This window comes from Mustela nivalis, assembly GCF_964662115.1.
Source record: "Mustela nivalis genome assembly, chromosome: 7".
Taxonomy (NCBI): domain Eukaryota; kingdom Metazoa; phylum Chordata; class Mammalia; order Carnivora; family Mustelidae; genus Mustela; species Mustela nivalis.
The window spans coordinates 137,229,400-137,254,713 of NC_139026.1; the positions used below are offsets into that span (position 1 = coordinate 137,229,400).

Consider the following 25,314-nt stretch of genomic DNA (forward strand, 5'->3'; position numbering starts at 1 on the left):
CGCGGAGCTGGGGGGCCCCAGGCCATCTCATCAGAGAGACCCTGCCTGCCAGCTTCCCACGGACCTGATGAAATAAAATCTGGGCTCCAAAATAGAAAAGAAAAACCCTTGCAAGACTGAAGTTTAATATTTTGTTAACTGTTAACACGTGAAGTTTGATAATGTTGAATTTAACTCCCGATTTAACGCTACAATTGCCAAGAAATCAGAATCGTTAATCAAATGTTTAAAAATAATTCAAAAAGCAAATCATGGTCTCCTTTCCCTAACCAGCAGCATGACCTTCAGTGGGGAGCACAGTTGTATTCTGATGTCTACCGTGCTTTGGAGTGGCTCGGGCAGAGGCCGGAGCACCCGGGGCTTGGAAGCCCCTAAAATCTGCCCGCGTGAAGGTTTCTGGAGGCTCTCGGAAGAGCTCAAACTTCTTCCTGCCCCTCTCGGAGCCAGCGGCGACGGCCCACAACTTCATCGTAAAAGCTGCCCGGGGCTCACGGTTTAAATACGGGGCAGCTGCAGAGAGATGGGTCGCTTCCGCCGGAATGCCAGAGTTCATGCTTTCGTGTGCAGCAGAATTACTTGGAAACCTTTTTTTTGCGGGGTGGTGGGGGTGGGGTGCTTAGAAGTCTGAATTTGTGACTCAGTGGGTCTGGTGAGCAGCCCGGGAATCGGCATGTGAAGATCCAGGCCACCCACGGGCCACACTTTGGAAACAGCTACTTTTAGTGCAGGGGGTTTTCAGAAGAAGCCAAGGGAAGGTGGGGGCAGGGGCGGGGTGGGGGGGGCGTTGCTGGTTGAATAACCCTGTGCGCAAAATGAAGGGTAACTGCCAGTCTGGAGACAGCTGTGCCTCAGGTCACGGCTTCCCCGGGGGGTGACATCTTCGAAAGGTGCAGGTGCGGCCCGAGGCTCGGAGAACGCGGCGTGGATTTCTCGTTCTCGAGTGCGCTCAGGTGTTGCCAGTGTTGACCTCGCCCGCTCGCCGCCGCCCGCAGACCGGGGTCCAGAACGCCGCGATCTCCGGGTTCGAATCCCTGCCCGTCCCGAATCGCCTCCGGTAAGCACCCCGTGTCGGCTCGGCGGTGGCACTGCTGCGTGGTGGGCTCGGAGCAAGCTCCTGGGCCCCCCAGGCTGGGGCAGGATCTTCCCCGCGTGTTGGGAGGAACATGCCGGGAATCGGGAGCACGGACTGCGGGATCCTGCGGGATCCTGCGGGATCCTGCGGGATCCTGCGGATCCAAACCCACACGCTGGCTTGACCGAGGCGATGCCTTCCCTTCTCTGAGTCTCCTACACGCCGGGGGTGGGGGGCGAGGGAGAGTAAGAGCTACTTCAGGAATTGGGGCTCCTTAAATCAGCCCCGCTTCCTGAAGGACAGCTACCTGGAAGTTCATGGGCGTGAAGCCGGCTGGGGAGCCTGATCACTGCGCTTGCTGCTGTTCTGCCGGCCCAAGCCGGCCTCGTGGGCTGCTCCCTCACACGGCCGGGAGTGGGGACCCCCGCCCCCGACTTCCTGGAGCCCGGGCTGCTGGGGTGTGCTCTGCGGGGCTGAGCTCAGCAAAGCTCCCTGAGAAGGAACCGGTACTGACGGAAAGACGGACATTCCAGGCTTCCCAGAAGCAATCCATGTCCCAGTGGAGGGAAGCAGGGATACAAATTAACCCCAAATTTATGTTTGCCGGGGGATGAATCCTCTGACACGAGACGGTGGGTCGCAGGTTTTCCTTCCAGATTATTTGCTCCACGGGCGAGGACTGAGATTTACAGCTCGTCCCTGAGTGTGCGCGGCTCACAGGCTGGGAAGCCAGCTCAGAGAGCCCCGGGGACTTCGTGCTTTCAGGGGGCGGTGCATCCTCATACACAAACTGGAAAGTTGACTTTTGATTTTTATTTGCTAAATGTGTGCGTGAGAAGGCTTTGCCACTTTCTCCGAAGTCCAGGGCCTATGTGACACCCTCTCCCCCACACGGTGTGATCGCGGGGCTCTTAAGGGGGAACTTCCCCGTCAGGCCACCTGGGCAGGAAGGCACAGCAGGGGCCCCATGGCCAGCACTGTTTCTGAGCAGACCACGACGGCCCCGTCCTTCCCAATCTAGCCTAGGCCGACAGCCGCTCTTCATCGGCTTCGTAGTGAAAACTCCGGCTGTGGTCTGCAGAGAGTCAGATCCAGTGTCCCCCGAGCACTGGTCGAGTTCTGCCGCAGCAGTACGTCGTCCGTTCCTTCGTTCTGGAAAGCTGCCTCGGAGCCAGGGAGTCATGTCCTCGGGGCTGGCCCATGCTCTCCTCACGAGGCCGCGTGGCCAGGGGAAGGTGCACCCATGGCTCTTTCAGGCAGAGTTGGGGACCCTCCCTCTACCCAGGGGCAGCTGTTGGACCTAGCACAATGGGGGCCTCAATGACTCAGCTGTAGGGGGCGATAATCGGAGCACCTGTGCCACGGGGTGACACGAGAATATACAGAGGGTCCCAGGCTTGTCCCAGGTGCCCGGCCAATGGCAGCTCTGGTGACCTCTACACACGACCAGCATCTCAGTAACAAGTTCCTCCTTTCCAAAAAGATGCTCTCTCTCTCTCTCTCTCTCTCTCTCTCTCTTTTTTTTTAACCTTTCTAAACTCTGGCAAAGCAAAAAATTGTCCATCTCCATAGAAACCTGTGGAAACACTGGGGACATGCATTGCAATGCGTGTGAGCCCCAGGGCAGAGCCCCACACTTCTCTGTCTCAGCCTTGGGACTGACCACATTCATGTCCACATTCTATTCCAAGGGGAGATAAATTGATTTTAAAAAACAACAACAACAAAAACCGAACCAAAACAAAACAAGAACCAAACCCTGTGTGAAAGCTTGAGGACAAGACTTGGAACATGTCTTGGGCGGGGCTGGACCCAAAGCCGGAGAGGAGCAGGTTCAGGTCCTGGTGCACGTACCTGCTCCATCCTCGGGGGCACTGCTCTGCCCGGCAGCTGAGCGGAGCTGGTGGTGTGTGGTGGGAAGAACCCGTGTCCCGTGTCCCTCCCACCTCTCCCTGATGTTGTCATCCTCAGCTTTAGCCCGGGGTCCCGGTATTGGATGTCGGATGGCCGGGTCATTCATTATGTCAGGCCCCTGGCGTGCGCCCCCCAGGGACAGGCTCACCAAAAAGAGGACAGTGATTTTTTTTTTTCCTTTCTTTTCTCGGACACCCTGCAGTCTGGCTGGGGAAAGTTAAAATGACCAGTCCCTCTCAGTATTTAATCTATTTAAATCATAGAAGATTATCCCAAAGCCTTTTCCTTTGAGCAGTAGAAACAAGATTTTCAGTGTGGAGAAGGTCTTGTGGAGACTGGAAACATCTGGCCCTCAGTAGGCAGCCAGAACGACCTCAGGGGACACTTCTGAAGGCAGAGCCTGGTTGGCAGCCTCCTGCTGTGTCTCCGTGTAGCCTCATCCTTAGGGTCCTTGAAGGGTCCTTGAAGGATCCTTGAAGGATCACCTCAAGGACCAGGCTCCCCCCTACCACAGCCAGCTGGCACAGGTGCTGGCCGGCTTCCACTTGATTTGTTCTCCACCTTTTCCCTCCCCCAGGAAATCACAGCTTTTCACAGGGACCACACAGCAGGCTGCTGTCGATGCAGTCAAGAGGCAGCAGAGGAGTTTGGGCATCAGAAGGCAGGGAGTGGAAGTTCCCTCTTCCTCCGCTTCTCTGAGGAGAACACTCACTGCAACCAGATGGGTTTTCTCTTCTGGATGAAGGCCTTGATTCCCTCCTGCCCATCCTTCAGGGCCACGTTGTCCACCATGGTCTGGGAGGTGAGGTGGTAGGCTGTTCGAAGGTCCTGGGGCAGCTGCTTATAGAAGGTGGCCTTGCCCAGAGATACCACGGGACGGCTCAAGGAGGCAATCTTCTTTGCGATTCTCATGGTCTCTTCCTCCAGCTGCTCTTCTGGAACGACTTTGCTCAGCAGCCCGTGGAGCAAGGCCTCCTGAGCAGAAATGGGCTCCCCGGTGAAAAGCATTTCTAAGGCCACCTGAGGGAGGAAGCGTGTTACTCAGGCATGTTCCCTGTGACCCCCAGCTGGCCAAGCACCACCCTCTCCCTTCCCCTCTGCCTACTTCCCGACCACCTCAGCCCAGTTATCTGCTTCCTCAAATAACACGTCATCCGTCAGGCCTGACGTCTACAACACCCAGACTCCTGCCAGGGACAGGGCTGGATCTTTCCAAGAGCAAGGAGGAGGCAAGTGCCCAGGGAAGGACCCGACTCGCCCCCTTCCCGGAGAAGGCAGAGAGTCAGGCCCTTCCCTGGCTCCTTCACCAGCGCTGCTCTCCCAGCACCGCCAAAGCCAGGGGCTCCCCTCTGTCTCTTGCAAGGGCCAGGTACAGGACATCTGATGGGAGGGAGCCAAAACTGAAGCCCCAGGCCTGCCCCAGACCGACAGAGGGGCCACTTTCCAGAAGGAGGAGCATGCTCAGAGATGCCACCACCACAGTCTGACTGAAAGAGCAGCCCCTAAAACCAGAGACGGGAGGCTTGAAAGAAAATGCCTTCCAGGGACCAGACTCAGGATCCCGGCATGATGTAACTCACACGAGAGCCTGCCTCCCTCTGACCACCCCTCTCCCCCCACACTTTCCAGGCCTGTAGAACGAGGTAGAGGCTCCCTACTCTCGGTGGTTTGCTCTGTCCCCTAGCCTGCCCTGTACTGCACCTCAGTTCTCTTTCCACAAAGCCTGGCCTCTTAAGATTCAAATTCATGATTCCCGCCGCACACAGAGACTCAGAGCACGGGCCAGGGGGTGGGGAGGAGGCGCCTCTCTACTCCCCCCACCCCCTGCAGCCCCACCGCTCCTTGAGCGCCCTGGGCATGCTGTCACCTTGGGGTGCTTGTACTTGGTGTCCCCTCAGCCTGCGATGCTCCATCCCCTGGCGTCCTCGGGACTGGTGCCTTCATGCCCATCAGGTCTCAGCTCCTGTGTCCTCTTGTCCACACGGTCCTCCCGGACCAGGCTAGTCAGCCTGGGGGTCACACCCAGCACTCCCCCCATTTCTGGCTGTGTCTTCATCCTTTGTGCTTCTGCCGTTTAGCACACCGCGTGCTTGACACGTTGATCTTGTGTATTGTGATCGCCAGGTGAGCGCCACCAGATCACGGAGTTTATTCAAACCTCTTCCGTTGAGTTCTGTGTTCAGTTCTTGCACACAGTAGGCGGCTTACTAAGTATTGATGCGTGCTTGGAGGGGTGGATGGGTGAAAGCAGGTGTTACGGCAGCTGGGGGAGGCTTCCGTTCTTCACAGGCTTGGTCAGAGCGGTGGCTCGGCTCCCACCTGGCTCGTCTGCTGGGGCCGCCTGGTCTTGGAACCTGGCTGCCATGGTGTATGGTCTGAGACACAGGAGAGACCGTGCGAAGTGTTCAGTGACCGACCCAGCCGGCGTCCCCGCCGAGAGGCTGCCCAGCAGCCCGACACAGGGGTCCGCAGACACTCAGACGATGCTCACCCCACCTTCCGTTCCCCCAGCTGAGGCCACACACACTGCAGAGCCGAGAAGCTTCCTCGGGGACCCCTGCCCGGATTGCAGATTCACGAGCTCGACAATCTGCTGCTGTTGTTTTGGGTGGTCTCCTCTGCAGTAGTGGGGAAGGGGACTAGACGGAGATCAAATTCGGGGGTCATTAGCATTTAGATCATGCTACGGACTAGGTTTCTCAGCCTTGGTGCCGGCATGTATTTGGGGCCAGGTCGTATCTTGGGGTGCGGGATTGCCATGTGCATTGCGGAATGTTCATCAGCATCCCTGGTCTCTATCTGCCAGACGCCAGGAGTTCTGTGTCTCACCCCAAAGCTGTGACCCTCACAGACGTCCCCCCTGGCATACCAGATGTCCTCCTGAGCCAGTGTTGCTCCCAGGGAGAACCGCTGACTTAGATGGTTTTTCTAGATCATGAGGCTAGACTGTTGCAGCTAGGGGCGGAGCTTTGGTAAAAAGGGAGGGGTCAGAAGGCGGGGATCGGGGACTCCTGCCATCGTGGGGACAGGTGGGAAACACACTGGTTAGGGCACGTACAGCTGGGCCCCGGCTTCCCCTCTGCAAGGTTAGACAGTGGACTAAATCCCAGCATGTCCAGTTTGGGGGCGTGCGATGTCAGCACGTGGGAGGCAGCAGGTACGCGATGCCTGTGGGTCAGTCTATGCCTGCGGGTCACCCCAGAGACTGGGCATTAGTTGACCGGGAATAGTATCCTGGCGCCAAAGCCTCTTAGAAGCCCCTGGTTGAACGTGGAGGTTCAAAGCCAGGTCCTGCGGGGGAAGGGCTGCAAAGACCCCGCAGAAGACACCCAGTGAGTCACACGAAGGGGCCAGGACAATGTCTGCTGTCGCTGCCTGACAAGCACATGTCAGCGGGGTCCCCAGTCAGAAGCCAGGGGAAAGCAGGGTTACTGCACCTTCCAGCCTTTGGTCCTCCATCCATGCAGGCGGCTCTCCAGAAATTCATGGGACCACACAGCAGACAGTGGCCAGCCCCCAAAACAACACTAAAAATCAAATCTGGTGAAGACAAGTCATCAGACCCTTTACAGTCATCAATCGCTTTACAGCAGTCCCTTTACAGCAATGGGCAAGACCTCAAATAGCCTTCCAAGAGTAGTTACGAGAGGTGCCTGGGGGCACGGTCGGTTGAGTGTCCAGCTCCTGCTTTCAGCTCAGGTCATGACCTCAGGGTTGTGAGAACGAGCCCCGCATCGGGCTCCACGCTGGGTGGGGAGCCTGCTTGACATCCTCTCCCTTTCTTTCTCTCTCTCTGCCCCTCTCCTCACTCTCTCTCTTTCACAAATAAAAATCTTCTTAAAACGAGTAGCTGTGAATGCTAGGAGAGTCGTAAGGAGGAAATCGTTACAATCAAAGCATCAGTGTTCCCGTGGCGGGCTCAGCGGACAGGCATTCATCCATCCCGGGCCGTCCCTACCTGCTGGCCGGGTCATCATCTGTCCGTGGGACGGCCCCTCGTCAATGCCTTCCTCCACCGGATGCTTGCATGCGTGGCGCTCTCTTCCTGAGCCTCCTGGGCTCTGTTCTCCTTCCCCTGCTTCCACGACCCACCGACCGAGCTCCTGTCTGGCTCAGAGTCTGCCACTGCCCAGGGCCCAAGAGCTCAAGAAGTTTTCAGAGTGAGTCCTGTGGAGTCCAAGCTTCTGCAGGCCTGGACACGGGCCAGGGTGTGGGCAGGGACCTTGTCCTGTCTGCGGAGTGTGGCTCCCCGAAGGGACCCCTGGGCACGTCGCTTCTCGTCCCCTTTCCCCAGCTGGCCTGCATGTGTACGAACGACTCTCAGAGATGCGGCAAAGAGCAGCTAACGAAGGACTGCAGGGCTCACAGTCACATGGAGTGCGACAGAAACAACATGTGAACCGGGGGAAAGAACTATGATGGTTCTACTCACTCGAGGGACCTGGCATGAGTCTGCGTTTGAGGCTGGGGGCTGAGGGCTGGGTTCCGGGAGCAGGAACCCCAAGCAGAGCCAACCTTCTCCTGGGCATCCGTTCACCCCACAAAGACTTACAGAGGAGCCTCCAAGGATCCGGGGCCGTGCTATGCACTGAACTGTGTCTCCCCAAAATGCACATGTGCAAGTCCTGAGCCCCAGTGCAACTGTATTTGGAGCTGGGGCCTTTGGGGTAGGAATTAAGGTTAACTGAGGTCGCTGGGTAGGGCCCTGATTCCATAGGATTGGGGGCCTTAGGAGCAGAGTTAGGAATCTCTGTGTTCATGTCTCTCTCACATCGCCATATGAGGACACAGCAGGAAGGCGGCTAGCTCCAAGCCAGGAAGAGAGCTCATACCAGGTTTCACATCTGCCGGCACATCGAGCTGTAGCGCCCAGCCTCTGGGACTGTGAGAGAGCAAATTTCTGTTGTTTCAGCCGCCCAGTCCCTGGCATGTACTACAGCAGCCCAAGGTGACTAATACACACACAGGAAGACTGTGAGTTTTTGTAATGTCTTAATTCTGAAGCAATGCCAAAAACACATTTAAAAAAGGGGGAGGGGCATCCAAGTTCGTGAACTGAATGAGTCTGGGAGAATGTGGAGTCCTCACCCCAAAGAGGAGTGAATAGGGCACCCCTGTCTGTCAGGCCCAGGCAGCTCTGCCCATGGGAGAACACATGATCTCTTAAATTGCCTTCTAGGTGAACGATTCCTAATATTATTTCAGGGTCTCTAATATCCACAAAAAGGAAGTGACCTTGAGCTATAGCATGAAGGGTTGTCATTGGACAGAAGATATTTTCCCTTTCAGTCAATCAGTCAACCAAGCGGAGGACAGAGACAGACAGATGGTCAGAACACGAGAGACCATCAGAGATCAGTCCACCCTCTGAAGGGTCCACACCAAGGTCAAGCCCAGCACACTCAGAAATAAAACGGTGCCTATACCGGCCTCTCCTACCATCTCCGGTGGGTATGAGAACTGCTGAATTCAGAAATCACCTCACATGGAAATACTGTCAAAGACGCAAGACGCTCATCTTTCTGGAATGCTCTGAAGGCAGCCTTGCCTACGGGTAGGTGAAGGGACCACAGCATCTGGACGGGTCCCCTCCACTCCTGGATCCATCCTCACTTCTGGGCACAAACTTCCTTTATTATCGCTTACACAGACTCACAGTAAAAAAACAAAAAACAAAAAAACAACTGATTTGTTCAACGGTAGGGAGTTCACTTATGTCCCCATCCTCTCTCCCACTTGATGGAAAGTGACAGACTGTCCCATGAAGAGGGATCACGAGGGGTCACGAGGACAGCCTGGTGCTCCAAGTCTCACCGTGCTTTGGAACCCAATCTGGGTGGCCTCGGTGTGGTCCCGGGGCTTGGAGTTGGGCCACCTCGACCAGGCATGGGCACGCTCTCCCGGGCACTTCCGTTCCTTTCATTCCCGGAGACCAGGAAGGTCTTAAAGGGACTCAGGCTACCCTTGAAGGACGTCTTGATGGGAGGAAGGTCAGCATCCCTGCTTGGTTCATCCTCTTCTTTGGGCCTTGGTTTTCTCATCTGCTTCCTGGGCTCATACTGCTTTACAGGGATTTTACCCAGGCGGGTTGAATAACAAGAGTTGTATTCTCTAAAGAAAAGAAAGCCTGTTTATTCTCTAGCTAATCGGCACCATCTTCGCTTCAGATGAGAGAGAAAGCACCTTCTCTCATCCGTTTCCTTCATCAATTCAAGCTGCCTTTTATGACGGCACTTCTTGGGTCCCCGTAACAAGCTGGGGGTTTCACACTTCCTCTTCCTGGGGCACTTGCATTAAAAACAACAGCACCTGAGGCCAAGGCAAACCCCGGGAGCAGCAAAATTTGGGTCTGGAGTTGGTCCCCCAAGTTCCAATATCAGGTGGGCCACTTCCTAACCACAAAATCTTAAGCATGCAACTTAAGCCCTCTGAGTCTATATCCTCATCTGAAGGTGGGACTGAGCCTTCCATCCTCCTGTGGGATTGCGGAGATGAGAGACAGTAAGTGTGTAGCTAACGCTACCCTGCTGGGCACTCAGTAGGCACCTAATAAATGCACTGATGATAGAAACACGCCTATTGCAACTGTACATTTGTATGACTCTGATTGGCTATTAGGTATCACAGCCCTGAAAGGGGGTGATTCTTTAAAGCAGAGGGGTCTTGGGGGCCCCTCGAGTCACACCTATGTTAAGAACTGGCTGGCGATACAGTAAGGGCTCAGGAAGGAAGGAAGCCAACCGGGAGTCACAGGCGGGTTTGGTTGCTGGGAGATATCAGGTAAGCCCCTGAATTGCCCCTCAAACCCTTTTGTAAATCAGGGGTTGAACTACATGGTCTCAAAGGCATGGAGACCAATGGCCATGCAGTTCTCTGTTCAAGTCCAGATTCTGATGTGGTCGGTCTGGACGGCTGGGACCCTGCATTTCTCAGACTCTCTGGTGGTCTCCAAACCAGGCTGAGTAGCAAGACGTTAACACTCTTTCCAGCTTGGAAGTTCTATTCTGTTCTTTTTTCTTTGTCTTTTTTTTTTTTTTTTTTAAGATTTTGTTTATTTATTTGACAGAGATCACAAGTAGGCAGAGAGGCAGGCAGAGAGAGAGGGGGAAGCAGGCTCCCGGCTGAGCAGAGAGCCCAACGCGGGACTCGATCCCAGGACCCTGAGATCATGACCTGTGTGGAAGGCAGAGGCTTAACCCACTGAGCCCCCAGGTGCCCAGTTCTACTCTGTTCTAATGAGATTTGAGGAAATCCGATTCCACAAATACCCAAAGTTTCCACAGATACCCCAGGCAACTAGATGGAAGCCAGCGTTCCCACCACAGAGAAGTGATGGGCTGGAGGAGTGGGGGTTCGGATTTTCCCATGCTCCCCCGGGATACAGCTGCGTGAGGACCCGCTCTGGCTGGGGAGGGGAGCAGCTGCAATGCAGCAGGCAGTGTTTAGAAGGTGCAATGAAGATGCATTATTTAACTCATGCCAGAGGAGAGAGACGGTTTACAAATGTGGAAAATTATTCATGCCCGGACTCAGTCTGGCTTGAACACAAGGGCTGCACTCCATCACTTCTGCTCCCCGCGGAGAAACCTCCACTCTCCAACTCCTGCACTGCTGAGCCATTTCCCACGGTGACCAGCAGAGGGCACTGGTGACCCCACACCCATGGCTCTAGCTGGGGCAGAAAGGGTAGAGCTCCCAGGGCCGGCAAGTTTGCAAAAGCACTTCCTTGCTTCCCTGTGGCTACACGCAGAGGAAACGTGTGCCCCCCACCCACCGAAGCCCACGGGCCTGTGTATGGATGTGTTCATAGGGGGGGCAATCAAGCAATGACTGCAGGAAGAGGTGTTTCTGTTTAGGTTTATATTTTTATGAATTCCTACTTGCCTCCTCCAGGGGGCGGCACAGGCGAGATCTGAAGATCCAGCAACCTGGCAAAGGCCCTAGGTTCTGACAGACTTCTTCCCACTGAGTTCCCTTTATCAGTATTGTGATTTCAGATCATGAGTGTTGACCCCAAACTGTGTATCCCCCTCACGCCTCTGTGGAGTAATGAACCCAACAGGCAAAGATATCTACAGATAGCTCTGAACCATTTTCAGACTGCTAACTGGGAAAAAACCCCGGGGTCAGATCACAAGGAGCACAAATCAAGGAGCTGAGTGGGGACGATACTGGAGACTCTGCCCACATCTTCTCAGCAGGCCTGGCCCTTGCCAAAACTACCCAGGGGAAGCCGGAGCTACTTTTGTTCTTGCCATGTCCTGACCCTTCATCTGTCACGCCAAGTAGTTATGCAGGGTGGTTCTGAGCACCGGGCTTCCTGGAAACTTAAGGCCTGTGTGTGTCACATGTGTTTTTTTTCTCTTCTCAAAAACTCTTTTAAAATTTGACGAATGTGATAACAATGTTTACGTTTGTAGGACTCCATTGTAAGCCTCTATGAAAAGTTTGTTTGTGTTAAGAAAGAATGGGTTCGTATCCTAACAGCAGGGCTGATACAAAGGTTTGGGTGCCTCACTGTGGACCCTTCCAGAACATCAGGTGTTAAGGAAGATCAACACCTGCTGATGGGGCAACCCGTACACCTGCTGATGACGCAACAGGCCTCGTGACTTGATCTACACAATTGTATGGCAGTGTGTCAACAAGCTCTGACAATCTACTTGAGATGCACTTTGATTTCATGTACTTGGCACAGAGGAGAGACTTAAGAAGTATTTGCTGAATTACTGTACATGCATTTAAAGTGAACTTGTCTCCTGACAGGACGAAACCCGCTTAGTCTGCAAACCTTTTGGCAAGCTGTTATGTCTGACAGCTCACCTTTGCCCACTTTCAGCCGCTGTTCCTGAGGGTGTGTGCTCGCACCCTCTGCCTTCAGACGTTTCTCACAAATACACGTTTCTGTAAAAACTAATGAGGCACCATAAAGGAAAGGAACGTATCCCTAAACTTCTTGTTCCTGCCGCTTGATTTCCCTGGGGTCTCATCTCTTCTGTGCCTCAGGCATATGGGCAACTGCTAATTTTTGTAGTTGACGTTAAAATGGATAATATATTCTAGAAAGCATTTTAGGTTCCCTACGTTCTACAACTTCGCCAACCTCTCCCTTTCTGGAAACACATTTCTAGTTGAGAATGAGGATGTATTTCTTTCTAGAATAGGGAAACCCCTGGTTTACACTTAAGAGCTCCTTAGTAAATCTTATTTTATGATGTGATAGGAAGAATGAGCTTAACGAAGAACGTGGACTTCACCGTGGTCGGCAACGACCAACCACGTCATGTAATGTGGCTCCTTCCAGGGCAGATCCAATATGCCAAGCACGGGCTCGTCTTTCTCCTCAAATGTAACCATTGCAAATGTGATATAACTCAGGGAATCAGCTCTTTTCAGTACTTTCTGGAACAAGACAGATCGCTGGCAAACAATAGGCCAGGCACACTAGCATCCTGGCCTCCTGATACTGACCTAGGTCCCCCAGGTGGTCCAACAAAACTGAGTTTCAACGGCAGGGCCAGTAAGGGGACAAGAACGTGTGCAAACAAAACAAAGCAGGACCCTAACTAGTCGTCCTGAGGGGCCCACAAGGGTGACACGCGGTGAGAAGCTCAGAGGAACAGGTGCTGCTGGCCATCCCCGCCCCCACACTTGGCTTCAGAAGGGACACTGCAGCGCAGCCCACCACACACACTCTGGGCGGAATGTCCTGATCCAGTCCTTGTAACTAGTGAGTTCTGGAACCGACCACCCCGTGCCCTGGGGGATCACATGGGGAGGGCCCACAGGGCGTTCAGTTACCTTCCTCGGCACCGCTCTCCCCAGGGCCACCCCAGGGGTGGAGCAGAAGAGCCCGATGTTCACCCCAGGGGTGGCGAAAGAGGACTTGTCGCTCGCCACGGCAATGTCACAGCTGGCAACGAGCTGGCAGCCGGCCGCGGTGGCCAAGCCGTTCACCATGGCAATGACGGGGACCGGAAGCTTCTGGATCAGCAGCATGACCTAAAAGGGCAAACACACGACTTTGTTTCCGGCCGAAAGCAAAATGCAACACGCATGCGGACGATTTTCTGTGACTTCACCCTTCCCAGAGCATGTCCCCTATGCCTTCGATCAGAGTCTCGGAAAAAAAGGGTGAAAGGAAGCCTGAAGAGAACTAACCTGGCATCAAATACCACCTGTTCGGTCTTCCGGAGACCCAGGGGAGGAGGGGACAGTAGGTGACAACCAGGGCCGGAAAGCTCAGCGGGGAAGGAACTCGCCTATGTGGGGAGATTTGAACCTGGCACAGCCCTGGTCCTTCTACACCCGGCAGGACCCTCTGTGAGGTCGCGGTCCCCTCTGACCACGCCCCCAGCAGCCCCCCATGAAGCACAGAGCTGCTTCTGCTCTCTGGGCAACCGCGCCTGCATGGAGCACGCCCGCTGCGAGTCTCAAACCGGTATTTGCTGCTTCCTTGAAAAATGAAGCTGGAAGACAAATTACTTCGCCAATTACTTCGACCCTAAATGTTCTCTCAGTTCCTTTATAATGGGGGGGAGGAGCCCTGTCAGGATCAAAACAAACAAAATGCCCTCAACAGGGCCCCTGGCACAGAGAGGAGCCCCAAACTGGCTCGCACGACCCCTCCCCCACTCCATAAATTTCTGGAACTTATTTTTACAGCTTACCAAATACCTTGGTTGATTTCTCCATTTTTTTTTTTTTTTTTATGCCACACAAAACAGACTGTGTCGCTATGGTAACTTGGACGCATACACAGTTGCACTTTGAACCCTGGCAGGGAAGGAGCGCAGGCGGGAAGGAGCTGCTACATCTGGGTTCGTTTCCTTGATGTGAAGGTTTTGCCCAAGGAACTCAGCCTTCTGCATTCACAAACATGTTCTATTGGGCAGCTTTACTATAAAACAATATATTTAGGGATATGACATCATGTTCTATAATAGTGGTTTGGACTTTCTTAGGGGGTCACCTTGTGAGAATCTGAGACTTTCTCCTGTGAGAATCTATTGACTTTCTCCTCAGAAGAATGCACGTGTGCAGATCCACACCCCAAACGGCTCACGGATGTAGGGGCTCCGAGAACTCTAGGCGAGGACGAGTGTGGTCAGTGACTGAGCTCATTCTCCGAGAACTACAACAGCAAGGGGAAGAACTCTTGCTCAAGAACTTGTAGCGTCTTGCAGCAAAGAAAGATTTTTTTTGGCTCTGAGTGTCGTCTGTCACCTAATGAGCTGGTTACTTATGGAAGTCACTTGGCTGCAATTAGCGTCGAACAGTCTGGGTCTCCTGTGTGCCAGCTACGAAGCACTAAGATTCTGTACAACCTGGTGGGAAAATACTGAGAGTAGATCCCAACAATATTAAAAATATTTGTACTTTTCATCCAGGGAACATTTCTAAGGAATAATCCTAAAATAGGGTAAAAAGGTATCTAGGAAAAGATGTTAAAAATTTATTTTATAATGGTGAAAAACTAATAAGAAATGAATATATAAAAATAAATAAGAAGGAGGTCTTGGGTATCTCAGTCAGTTAAGCCTCTGCCTTCAGCTCAGATCATGATCCCAGGGTCCTGGGATCGAGCCCCGCATCAGGCTCTCTGCTCGGCGGGGAGGCAGCTTCTCCCTCTACCCCTTGCTTGTGCTTTCTTTCTCTCGCTTTCTCTCTCTCTCTCTCCCCCTCTCAAATAAATAAATATTTTAAAAATAATAAACAAATAAATAAGAAAAGTGACTATGTAAACTAATTGTCCACTTAATGGAACACTCTGTTCCCGTTATAAGGTCTTCCACCAGACAGAGCAGCATGGTCTGACCTTGCATAGTGGGCTGGAGCCAGGCTCCTGGGGTCTGATGCCCTGTCTGCTGCTTACCCACTGGCTATCCCCTGGTCTTCACATCTGGGTATAATAATGGGCACAAGAATAGTACCAATCTTCTAGAACATGAGAATTCTATAAATGTCTAAAGTATTCAAAACAGTATGTGGCACATGGTTAAGCATTCAGTGTTATAATCACATTATACAGTTATGCAGCATAATTGCCCCTATGTATGATTACTCAGACAAATAGGTTTATGTGGGAAAAGGTTTGAAAGAAATCTGCTGAATATTAGCATTCTCTCTGGGTGGTATGATCATGGTCTAGTATCAGCAGTTTGTTTTCCTGCCTTCTCTTTTTCTGGGTTTTCAAAATTTTCCATGTTTATTATTTGTATAATTAAAACATATTTTTAGTAACTTTTTTTTAAGAAGGCTCCATGCCCAACATGAGGCTTGAACCCATGGTCCTGAGATCAAGTCACATGCTCTACTGACTGAGCCAACCAGATACCCCCAAAATGTCTTTAATTTCTTAAATTTTTCTATTTTTTTCAAAAGATTATTTGAGAGAGAGTGTGCACGCACACATGTGCACCCGCATGGTGGGGACAGGAGGTTAGGGAGACAGAGATGCTCCAGCAGCCTCCCCGGTGAGCAAGGAGCCCTACATGGGGCTTGATGCCACAACCCCGAGATCACAACCGCAGCAGAAATCAAGAGTCAGACCCCTAACCGACTGAGCACCCGCGTGCCCCCAAAACATACTTCAAATAAAGTTAGCAATACAGAAAAGACAAAGAGAAGCTAGATAACAAATCAGCTGAGGCAGCCAATCCCTTGGTCGTCAAGAAATGATTTTTCCTTCTAGTTTCCCTTCCTGAACTAAGTCTTTTTCCTGGGTTCTCTGCCTTCTCCAAATGAGACATCAGTGTAACTGCAGCTTAGCCTCACTCAGGAGCGTGACTGCGGGCTCTGGGAGCAGCCTCGTCCCATAGCCATTTTAGCGGTGAGGCCGAGGAGAAAGAGAAGACGCTCTTCCTGGACTAAGGTTTCCACCTAGACTTCAACAGGACAAAAGAACAGACACACACAGAGTGGGTCTCCAGGGAAATGTTTCGGGTCAGCTCCACAAAGGGTTCCTTTTGCTCTTCCATAGCCCCGATTCCTGGTTTGTAAATAATTAACAATTACGGTGGCACTTGGCGTCTGCAAGGAATCTGCTACAGTTTAGATCCTGAGCCAAGTCAGGAATCTCCATCTTCCTCTCTAAACCTGCATTTTCTCGTGCATGAACAGAACAGTGAAATCTCTAGCTCATTCTGTCCCAGTCTGTTCGTTGATCACATTTGGAAGCGGAAATCTTCCAAGTTCATGGTGCTCCTATTTGTCCGGGACATTGTGATTTTCTTAGAAGTATTCAAGAAATCAGGGCACTTCTGCTGATCTCCCTGTTAGGACAGGATCCCATTTATGCACTCTTGTCTTTTTCAGTGAGCCCGAGGCATCCAGGGGTTGCCAGAATCCATGAAATCTGGCCTTTCTCCTCTGAAGCAGCGCTGGGCTCCCCTGTGGCCCTCTGGCTAACCCATTGGGATCTCAGTTCGTGAAGACACCATGGCAGAGTGATAAAAGCAGGCCCTTGAGGGAGGAGGGAAGAGCTCTAGTGGTTCTCTTTCATGCTTTTCTGTTTTAGCCAAACACAGTGGATATTGTAGAGGAATCACTTCTAAAGCACCGTGCTAAACACCGGAGCAGAACATTACATAAACATCACTGGTGTGGAACAAAACACCGAAGCCTTAGCTCCGGGCTGCTTCTGCGTCTCTGTGAAGCCTCAAGTCAACTGCTTTCCTGGCTTGTCAACATGAGAAAACTCTTAACGGGCTCTCCGTACGGCATTCTGGAAGAGCAAGGGAAACAAATGGTGGCCGAGAAGGCATCTCAGTCACTTTCCTGCCAGCCTCCCTGGTGTGCGCCTCTGTCTTGTCTGTAGAGAACGTATCGTGCTTGTTGAATCGTTAACGACCAAATACGTGAGCAAGTCCATGAATGAATGAAAAATCCAGTGAAGTAATTTTAGGGTCAGGTTATGAAACTGCTTTCGGTCTTTTCTTTTTTTTTTTTTTAAGATTGGTTTATTTAAGAGAGCTTTTAAAGATTTATTTATTTATTTGTAAAATACATAGAGCATGGTGGGGGCAGAGGGCAAGGGAGAGAGAATCTTAAGCAGGCTCCACACTCATCGTAGTACCCGACATGGGGCTTGAGCTCACAACCACTAGCGGAGCCGAAACCCAGAGTCAGTTGCTTAATGGACTGCGGCACCCTGGCACCCCTGACGCTGTGTTCTGTCTTGCTTCTCACCTACATTTCCAGTTTCAGTTTGGCAGGAGGTTTGTTTTTCCTTCTTTTTCCCTCAGTACCTGGCAAGTACTGTGCATACAGTAGTGCTCAATAACGAGTTATGAAACGAGCGAAGCATGACCTGAAGTTGTAGGCTGTATTCGGTTTCTCATTATCCGGGGGTGGACTCCGTATGATTATAATCTTTGCAAGCCTTTTGTTCCTCTTCCTCCTCTCTGCGGGCAGTTTCTCTCCTTCGTATGGTTAAAGACACAGACCACAAGAAGTAAACGTGAAGAGGTTCATTTTCCACTTGGAGGTGGTGATTACAAAGGTTGGTCGGAAGAAGGGTTTGAAAATAATCTTTAAAATCATTATGGCTATGGGGCGCCTGGGTGGCTCAGCGGATTAAGCCGCTGCCTTCGGCTCAGGTCATGATCTCAGGGTCCTGGGATCGAGTCCCGCATCGGGCTCTCTGCTCACCGGGGAGCCTGCTTCCTCCTCTCTCTCTCTGCCTGCCTCTCTGCCTACTTGTGATCGCTCTCTGTCAAATAAATAAATAAATAATAAAATCTTAAAAAAAAAATCATTATGGCTATTCCATTCACAAATATTCTCTCTCTGCCATTAACAGAGTTGTTTTAGTTTAAAATTTTTTAAAAATTACACTGATCTTAGGCCCTTCCCCTCTACAGATGTTCACACCCACCCTCTGACTTGAGACATGTCTACCAAGACACACCCCCACGGTCCTGGACACGGCCACAGTCAGCACCAGCCTGTATCGACCTTTCTCCGGCAGGTGACAAGATCACTTGCCAACAGTGCCCACTTGAAAATCGAAACCAAATAGTGACCTGGTTGAAGGATAGGCCAATGACCAGTCTGCAGGGACTCGGTCTCAGAGAGAAAGCCTTGTGTGTCCACGGGAAGCATCATTCAGTATTTCACGTAGCTCTCATTTTGGGGCTGTGATGTCGCCCCTCAGCCCGGCTTACCTCAGAACAGGTCTGAAACACTTCAGCATGATAATCTGGGCTTCGCTCATCCGTCAGTTCCTTTAAATCATGCCCAGAAGAAAACACGGGCCCCTCAGCTGCACATGTTTCCAGTAAAGAAAAGAAAAGAAAGAGAAGTGAGCAGCCAGGGCTTGAACATTCCTTTACTTACCTCCTGGGTAACGTAACAGCAATCGTGCTAATGCCATGGTCACTTTGAGTTGATGGCTCAGATTTGATAGAATAATTCTATTTTGCTTGCAAAGTGACAGCCAGGGTTTTGTGGTGACAAAGTAAGGTGAGGCATGGGTTCTCGAAGGTCTGTGGTGGAACCAGCGAAAACGTGCCATGCCAACAAGTAAATGTCCTCCTTCCAGAATTAACCATCCGGTTTCACAATTCTGTGTCTGGACTTGGCCCAGCCTGACTATATAGACTCATCTGGGCCCATCAAATCCACCCTGCCTCCCGCAGTGTCCCTGTTCTTCAGTCCCCAGATCACGGCCACCCACACAGGTGGGGATCAGGAAGGTCGGAGTGTGAGGACAGCCCCTTTATTTTTACGAGGGATTGGACGATGTGGTTTTACTGATACTGTTGCCCTGAACAACAATGACGAAATGGCCACCCCCCATCAGCTGGTAGCACCTTCTCCTTCTTCCCTTTGGCTGCGGCTGCTGGGACAGACGGTGTTACTCCCGGCATGCCAGTGAGAAAATTGCGTGGCTCTGAGTTAGCTCCCGGCTTACTGCACCCGGCTTACACCCCCATGGCTCCTGGACAATACTTCCTCTATTTCTTTCCCCCTCGCCATATGAAAAGTTGAAAATTTGAGGGCGCCTTGGTGGCTCAGTTGGTTAAGCGTCTGACTCTTGATTTCAGCTCAGGTCATGATCTCAGGGTCACGAGATCGAGTCCTGTGTCAGGCTCCGTGATGAGCGTGAAGTCTGCTTGAGATTCTCTTTCTCTGCCCCTCCCCTTGCTTGTGCGGGAACATGCCCTATCTCATAAATAAATAAATAAATAAATAAATAAATAAAATTTAAAAGATTTTTGAAAAAGATGAAAATTTATATTCAATCACAGAGAAGAAAGTAACATTCTAAGTATCTGCCTCCAGAAACACTGATTTTTTAAAAAACATAGTGCATCATAGGGCAGCATCTGTTTTCTGTGGTTGCTTTACAATGCTGGCAGGCTGTTATTTATGCTGCTGTCGTCACCAGACGACCTGGTAAAAGTTCTTACTGGAAAAAGAGAAGGAAAGAAATGAGCAAAATAGATCATGCTTCCTGGGACCCTTGAAGAAGAACACAGATCTCGGTTGAAAGCTTAGTAAGAATGCCAGCAGCCTGTCCTGACCAGCTAGGTAGTCTGCCGAAAGCTTTAGTAATTAAACCCATCTGATCAGACCCATGAAGGCATCAGTTCTCGGACTTTGATGGGGAGACCAGCACAGCCAGGGGTGGCAATGTTCCCTGACACGTCTGACAAAATGGAAAAAGACATATTCTCACCGCACGGTAATCTTCCCTATAATTTCTACCGCTAATTACCCGGGGTTTTTTTTTTCATAATGTTCTTGTAAAGGAGCTTCAGAAACAATTCTCCTATGAGGGGAAGGAATGCCTCAGTTGACCAAAGAATTTTGAGAAGCTGCTTCCGGGTCACTACAGAACACTGAGGCCGGATATCCGGTCAGTACCTGAAATGATGATGACTCTTAGGTCTTTGCTCTCGGCTTCGTGAAGAAGGTCACTCTGCAGAGATTTCAGCATGGCTAAGGACAGCGCGTTCCTCCTCTTCGGATCACTCAAGACAATGTTCCTGGGAAGAACGTTTTATAATCACTGTATAATTATAAGTACACGTGCAAAACAAATGGAAGACCCCGACTCCTTTCTTACCCTGGGGGCTCTTTTTAAAACACCAGGACAGGGAACCCTTGGTGCTTAGAGGCTACTGAGAGGCTCTGCCAACTATCAAGATATATGGCTAAGGCAAAACAAGACTACCCGAAATGTGGACTGGGCTTCCCACCCCCTTTCCCTGGATTTCTTTTTCTCCAGGTTTACTGTCAGAAACATGACGGCCTCCTCCCTGCAAAGGGTAGGTTATGGCAGTTCCAGAAACCACCACTAAACCTCCCGAGAGGCTGTGAGGCTTGTGAGACCACAGCGGGAGCCCGCGGAAGCTGCCACGTGCGGCTACCTTGCACTTCTCTCTCTCTGCTGTTCTTCAAGAGAGTAAGTTCAGGGCCGGAGCCGAGAATGGAAAACACACCCCCAGAACTCCTCACACGCACCCCACTGGGGGGGCAGCATGGTTACGGCAGCCAGTGCATCTCGATGACAGCATCTTTCCGTGTTTCTCGAGCGGCATCCTGCAATTCTGCAGAATAATTCGCGCTGGGAACGGGTGATGTGTGAAGAGCAGAAGGAAGGAGCAGACAGCAAGGGGACTCTTTGGAGACATGTCCTCCGACTAGGAGCGGGCATGCCAACGTCTCACTATATTGTCATCGGGCTGCCTGTACACAGGAATGTCTCTTTGTGCGGTTACATGGAACGGGCAGGGAACCAGACCCCAGGCTACTGTTCTGTACGTTGCATCTGTTTCCCCTCTGTCCCCACCTTCAGGTTTTCTGCCATTCTCGCTCTTTCTCTGGATCTGATACTCCTGCTGTGTGTCAGCCTGGATCCTCCTAAACTCGCCCTCTGGGCCACCGGCTTCTGGAAAACCACTCCGGTGAGTGACTTTATTCCAGTGCTATACGAGTACCCATTTTCTTTGGGACACCGTTCTGGCTTTGCTGCCATCTTCAGACGGCTGTGACAGTCCCGTTTCCTCCTGGGTGCTGAGAATGACTAGCGGCTGATAGGCAGATACGCAGTGAAACCCGCATTCTGGGGTGTCGTAAAAGAAGTGTCCACGAACCTTCCAGTAAGATAATGAGTGTGCTTTCTGTAGCAAGTCTCAGAGCTGCCATCCCATCAGTGACATATGCTTAAATTAAATTCTAAGGCCTTGGGCAAAATCATGCAGAAAGATGCCAGCGCCCAGATCCTCTTGCTGCTCGGCAGCATCTGGTCCTATGTGGCCCATTAACCCCATGGCTTGCGCGTTGCACACCCTGTCAGAGTGCTCTGAACTGCTGAGTTCACTTCTCGACCCGGACCAGCCAGGCTTCTGTTCCTGCTACTCCGCTCAATCTGTCCTCGCCCAGAATCTCCTCCTTGTCAGAACAAGTCCAGTGGCCATTGGGATCATACTCTCCTTCTGTCTCCCTTTTTTTTTTTTTTTTTTTTTTTAAGATTTTACTTATTTGACAGAGAGCGATCACAAGTAGACAGAGAGGCAGGCAGAGAGAGAGGGAGGAGGAAGCAGGCTCCCCGCTGAGCAGAGAGCCCGATGAAGCTGGTCTGAGCTGAAGGCAGAGGCTTTTACCCACTGAGCCACTCAGGCGCCCACCCCGGTCTCCTGTCTTTTGGTGCTTCTCTAGCCTGTCCTCCTCTTCTTCTTCAGGGCGCTCCTTGCCTTCTGCTCACCCCTGTGTGATTCTCAGAGCTTCCCCCACCACCTTTTATTCCATGCTCTTCCAAGGCAACCTGACCATGGACGTGGCTTCGCCTGGTACCACTATGCTAATGACCCCCAACCTTTGCCCTCACCCAAATCTCTGTCCTGAGCTCCAGGTCTACGCTACAAGTTCATTCCCATGTCTCCTGGACTATTCTGAGGCTTCGTCCCCAACTCCCTTCATCTTAATGCTACCCCTCAGTTGCTCAAGCCAGCAACGGAAAGCCGTCTTAGACTGCTATTTCTTCCCTTTTGAACTGGCCGTCAAAGCTGACTGATAAGACCTGCTAAGAATCTTAGCAGTCTGAATTCTCCCAGTGACTATCTTGGGTCGAAACGTGTGACACCCTGCACCTACAGCTTCACCAACACGACCACCGGAAGAGGGAATCACTAAGAGGGAGGTCACTGCCAGAGCACGTGACAAAAAGTGTAGTATTTCTGTTTGCAGGGCAAGAGATGGGCCCTGGGGAGGCCCCAGTGAGCTATCTGGAGCCCATCACATCATTGTAAACCCCCAGAACGTTCATGAGGCGAGGCACCTGTCATGTTCACAGACACTCGCCAGACACCTGCTGAGTGAATTAATGACCCCAAATAGCATTTTGATTTTTCACAGCCAATTTCACTAACTCCTGGAAATTTTCCTCTCACCTAGGTAGGTTTGTTAGTTTGTTTGCCACCTCTTTTAAACCTCAGTGGCAGGGACACTGAGCTAGACAGCAGAGTGGAAACAACTTCGGAGGCAGACGGACCTTTCCCTGCCTCCTGGCTCTCCTTCCTCCCAGCTGAGCCAGAAGCCACCTCTCTGAACTCCTTTCCTCACTGTAGGATGGGGACACCGTCACCTACCTCGCAGGCTCTAGAGGGATTAGGGGTAGCAACTGTACTGTGCCTAGCACGGTACTCCAATTCCTGCTCCATGACTATCACTGCTGAGAGGAACAGCTCTGAAAAGGGATGCTTGAGGTGTGGCTGAGTTGTTCAAGCTCACCGGCTTCATGCCTAACATACCACTGCTTCTGTGGTGCGTTTGGAGGTTTCTACTTACTGATTCCGAGCATTTATGGCAGATTGATTCTTCCCATCGTCTCCCTTTCTGACTCATGTTTAGCTTCGGACTCATGTTTAGCTAACTACCCAGACCTTCAGTCCGCTGGCTCCGTGCCAGATGTCAGGGTTGTGAACCAGATTTGCAGAAGCAGGGGCACCCTTGACAATGAGCAAGGAGCCCCGCCTGTGCTCGGTACTGGCCCTAATACCCCAGCTCCAGCTGTGCCCTGCCAGATGAGCCAGGAGTCCACCTGTATAGAATGATATGCCCACCTGGAAGTCACCACCTGCTTCCAGACCCTGCTGTGGTTACCTGAGACTCTGGAATTCTCTAGCTTTGCAGAGGGGCATCCTTAAGCCCCTGGAGTGGCCACGAACAATTATTTCTAGGAAGGGAGCTGAGAGAGAGAGAATTGGGCACCCTGGATGGGGTGTCTGCAGACCTGTGTGCCAAGCTCCTGGCAGAGCAGCAGGAAGGAGGGGTGGAGAGGTGAGAGGGGGTAACATAGGGTGGACGAAAAGAAAGTTGCAGGCCAGCAAGGAGCTGGCTCGCCACTACTTTGGGGGGACTCCTAGGAGCCTCAGGATTGTAAATTTGAGCATGGTCTTCCAGGTCTATGAAGACACACTTCTCAGAGTAGGAGAAGAAAACATATTTAGCTGTTAGTTTGATTTGTGACTTTTAAATACTTAGCAGGCTGGGTAGGCCTCTCTGCACCCCTGCCCTGGCGGGGAAACAACAGGGTGAGGCCTGGATGGGGCTAGTGGTCCTTTAACCTTTGCTACTCCAATTCCAGTTTGTGAACTGGTTTTCTTGTTTTTTTTTTTTTTTTAAGGGTTTTAGGCTTGTTGAGCCCAAGGGCAGAGCTCAGTACAGTGTGCCCTTTGTCCTTCATATTGACCTGCCCCCACTCGGGTACTCCCGGGGCAGGGCCAAGGAGCAGCTTGGCTTTGCCTAACCTGGCATTGGAACCAGGTCAAGGTTGTGAGAAGCACAGAACCTCTTTTTCAAGGCCACAGCAGCGGTGTGGCCACCTGCTGAGCTGCCCACACGGAGCCTAAAATCCACTGAAGACTCGGATCCGTTGCCCCGGGGGTTGAGGGGCAGTGCTGGAGCCTTCCGAGGCTGTCCCGTTTGAAATTCTCTGGTGTGTCCTGCAGGATCCGAAATGCTACAGTGCCCAGGCAAGTGACTTGGGGAAACACCGTGTCCGCGGCTGGGTTCGTTGGCCGAGACGGACAAACCGGTGTCCCCAGCGGATATAGCTGGCCCCTAGCCGAGCCCCCGGTGGCCTCCGCGTGGGGTGACTGCCCATCTCTGCCCGGGTCCCTGCCGCCCACCCCCAGCCGGGAGCTGCCCCGCTAGGCCCGTGGGCTGGTCCGGAAGGGCCCGGCGCCCGCGCGGCCCCGCCGCTGACCTGATGCCGTCCTGCTGCCGCGCGCGGGTGGGTCGCGGCGGGAGCTCCGGCCGCGCGGCCCCGGCCGGACCCCTGCTGCAGAAGCCCGCGGAGAGCTGGGCCCACGCGCTTCGCCCGAGCCAGGCGGGCCCCTTTGCTCCGAAGGCCCGGAAGCCGGCAGCGGCCATGGCAGCCAGAGACGTGCCCCAGAGGGCCGGACGCCCCAAGGGTCGCGGGTGCGAGCCGGGCCGCTGCCCCGCAGCAGCCGAGGGTCGCAACAGCCCCGGGAAACCCAGCGGGAACTCCCACGCCAGGTCTAGGTCTGCCTCCTCCCGCAGGCCAGACCCTCCCCTGCCCCGCCCCTTAGCGTGCCCCGCCCCTTCCCTTCGCCCGGCCCCGCCCCTCCGCGCTGTCCCTCCGGACGCCCGGCCCCGCCGCTCCGCCCCGCCGCTCCGCCCCGCCGCTCCGCCCCGCCGCTCCGCCCCGCCGCTCCGCCCCGCCGCTCCGCCCCGCCGCTCCGCCCCGCCGCTCCGCGCCTCGGCCCCGGCCCCGCCTCCTTGCGTTGCGCCACCACCTCCGCCCGCCCCACCGGCTCCCCTCCACGCCCTCAGGCCCCGCCGCGAATCCCGCCCTTGGCGCCGTCGGGCCTCTCGCTCACCGCCCGCGCTGCCGGCTTCGCGCCGCCAGGCCCCGCCCCCTCCAACCCGCCCCCCCTCTCCCCGCCCCTCCCCGCCCCCTCCGCCCCGCCCCGCCCCCCCCTCGTGGGGCTGAGGGGTGGAGTCTGGGTTGGTGCGCAGACGCCAAACCTGCAGGCCAAATGTTTGCGGTAAAGAGTTCAGGGGAGGCGGGGAAAGGGCTTGTTTCTTTCTGCATCGACGCCGAGAACGCGGTTTGCGCGGATTAGGAAAATGAGGGTGGGCAGGTGGCGACTGGTCTGAGCTGTGGTGGTTACTTCCGTCTGGCCACCGCAAACCCGCTCAGGCCTCGCGGGGGATCACAGGTCCCAAAGGGAGGTGCATTCCACACCGGCGTTGACTTTTGAAGGACTTCGTGTCCTCTCCTCGAAAACCCTCCATCTATCTCTCGGGTGTTTCAGATGCACCCGGGAGGGAAAGGGAGCTCCTTCTTGGGA

The 25,314-nt window shown here is 53.0% G+C and overlaps 1 protein-coding gene across 1 annotated transcript; it reads right to left on the minus strand.

Moving 5' to 3' along the window:
- Window positions 1-117: 117 nt before the first annotated feature.
- On the minus strand, window positions 118-24,557 carry ECHDC3 (enoyl-CoA hydratase domain containing 3). The gene is made up of 5 exons (XM_082742209.1): window positions 24,204-24,557; window positions 19,859-19,980; window positions 18,154-18,251; window positions 12,788-12,988; window positions 118-4,006 (listed from the first exon to the last, which is right to left on the minus strand). Exons 1-5 carry the CDS (start codon window positions 24,368-24,370, stop codon window positions 3,695-3,697), a joined length of 900 nt encoding a protein of 299 aa, XP_082598335.1. The 5' UTR covers window positions 24,371-24,557; the 3' UTR covers window positions 118-3,694.
- Window positions 24,558-25,314: the final 757 nt, after the last annotated feature.

Coding starts and splice junctions, on each gene's coding strand:
- ECHDC3 (XM_082742209.1), bottom strand. CDS start 24,370: ATGGCCGCTGCCGGCTTCCGGGCCTTCGGAGCAAAGGGGCCCGCCTGG. Junction 18,252..19,858: donor AAGAGTCATCATCATTTCAG/GTACTGACCGGA, acceptor AAACATGTGCAG/CTGAGGGGCCCGTGTTTTCT. Junction 12,989..18,153: donor TGTTTCAGACCTGTTCTGAG/GTAAGCCGGGCT, acceptor TTGCCCTTTTAG/GTCATGCTGCTGATCCAGAA.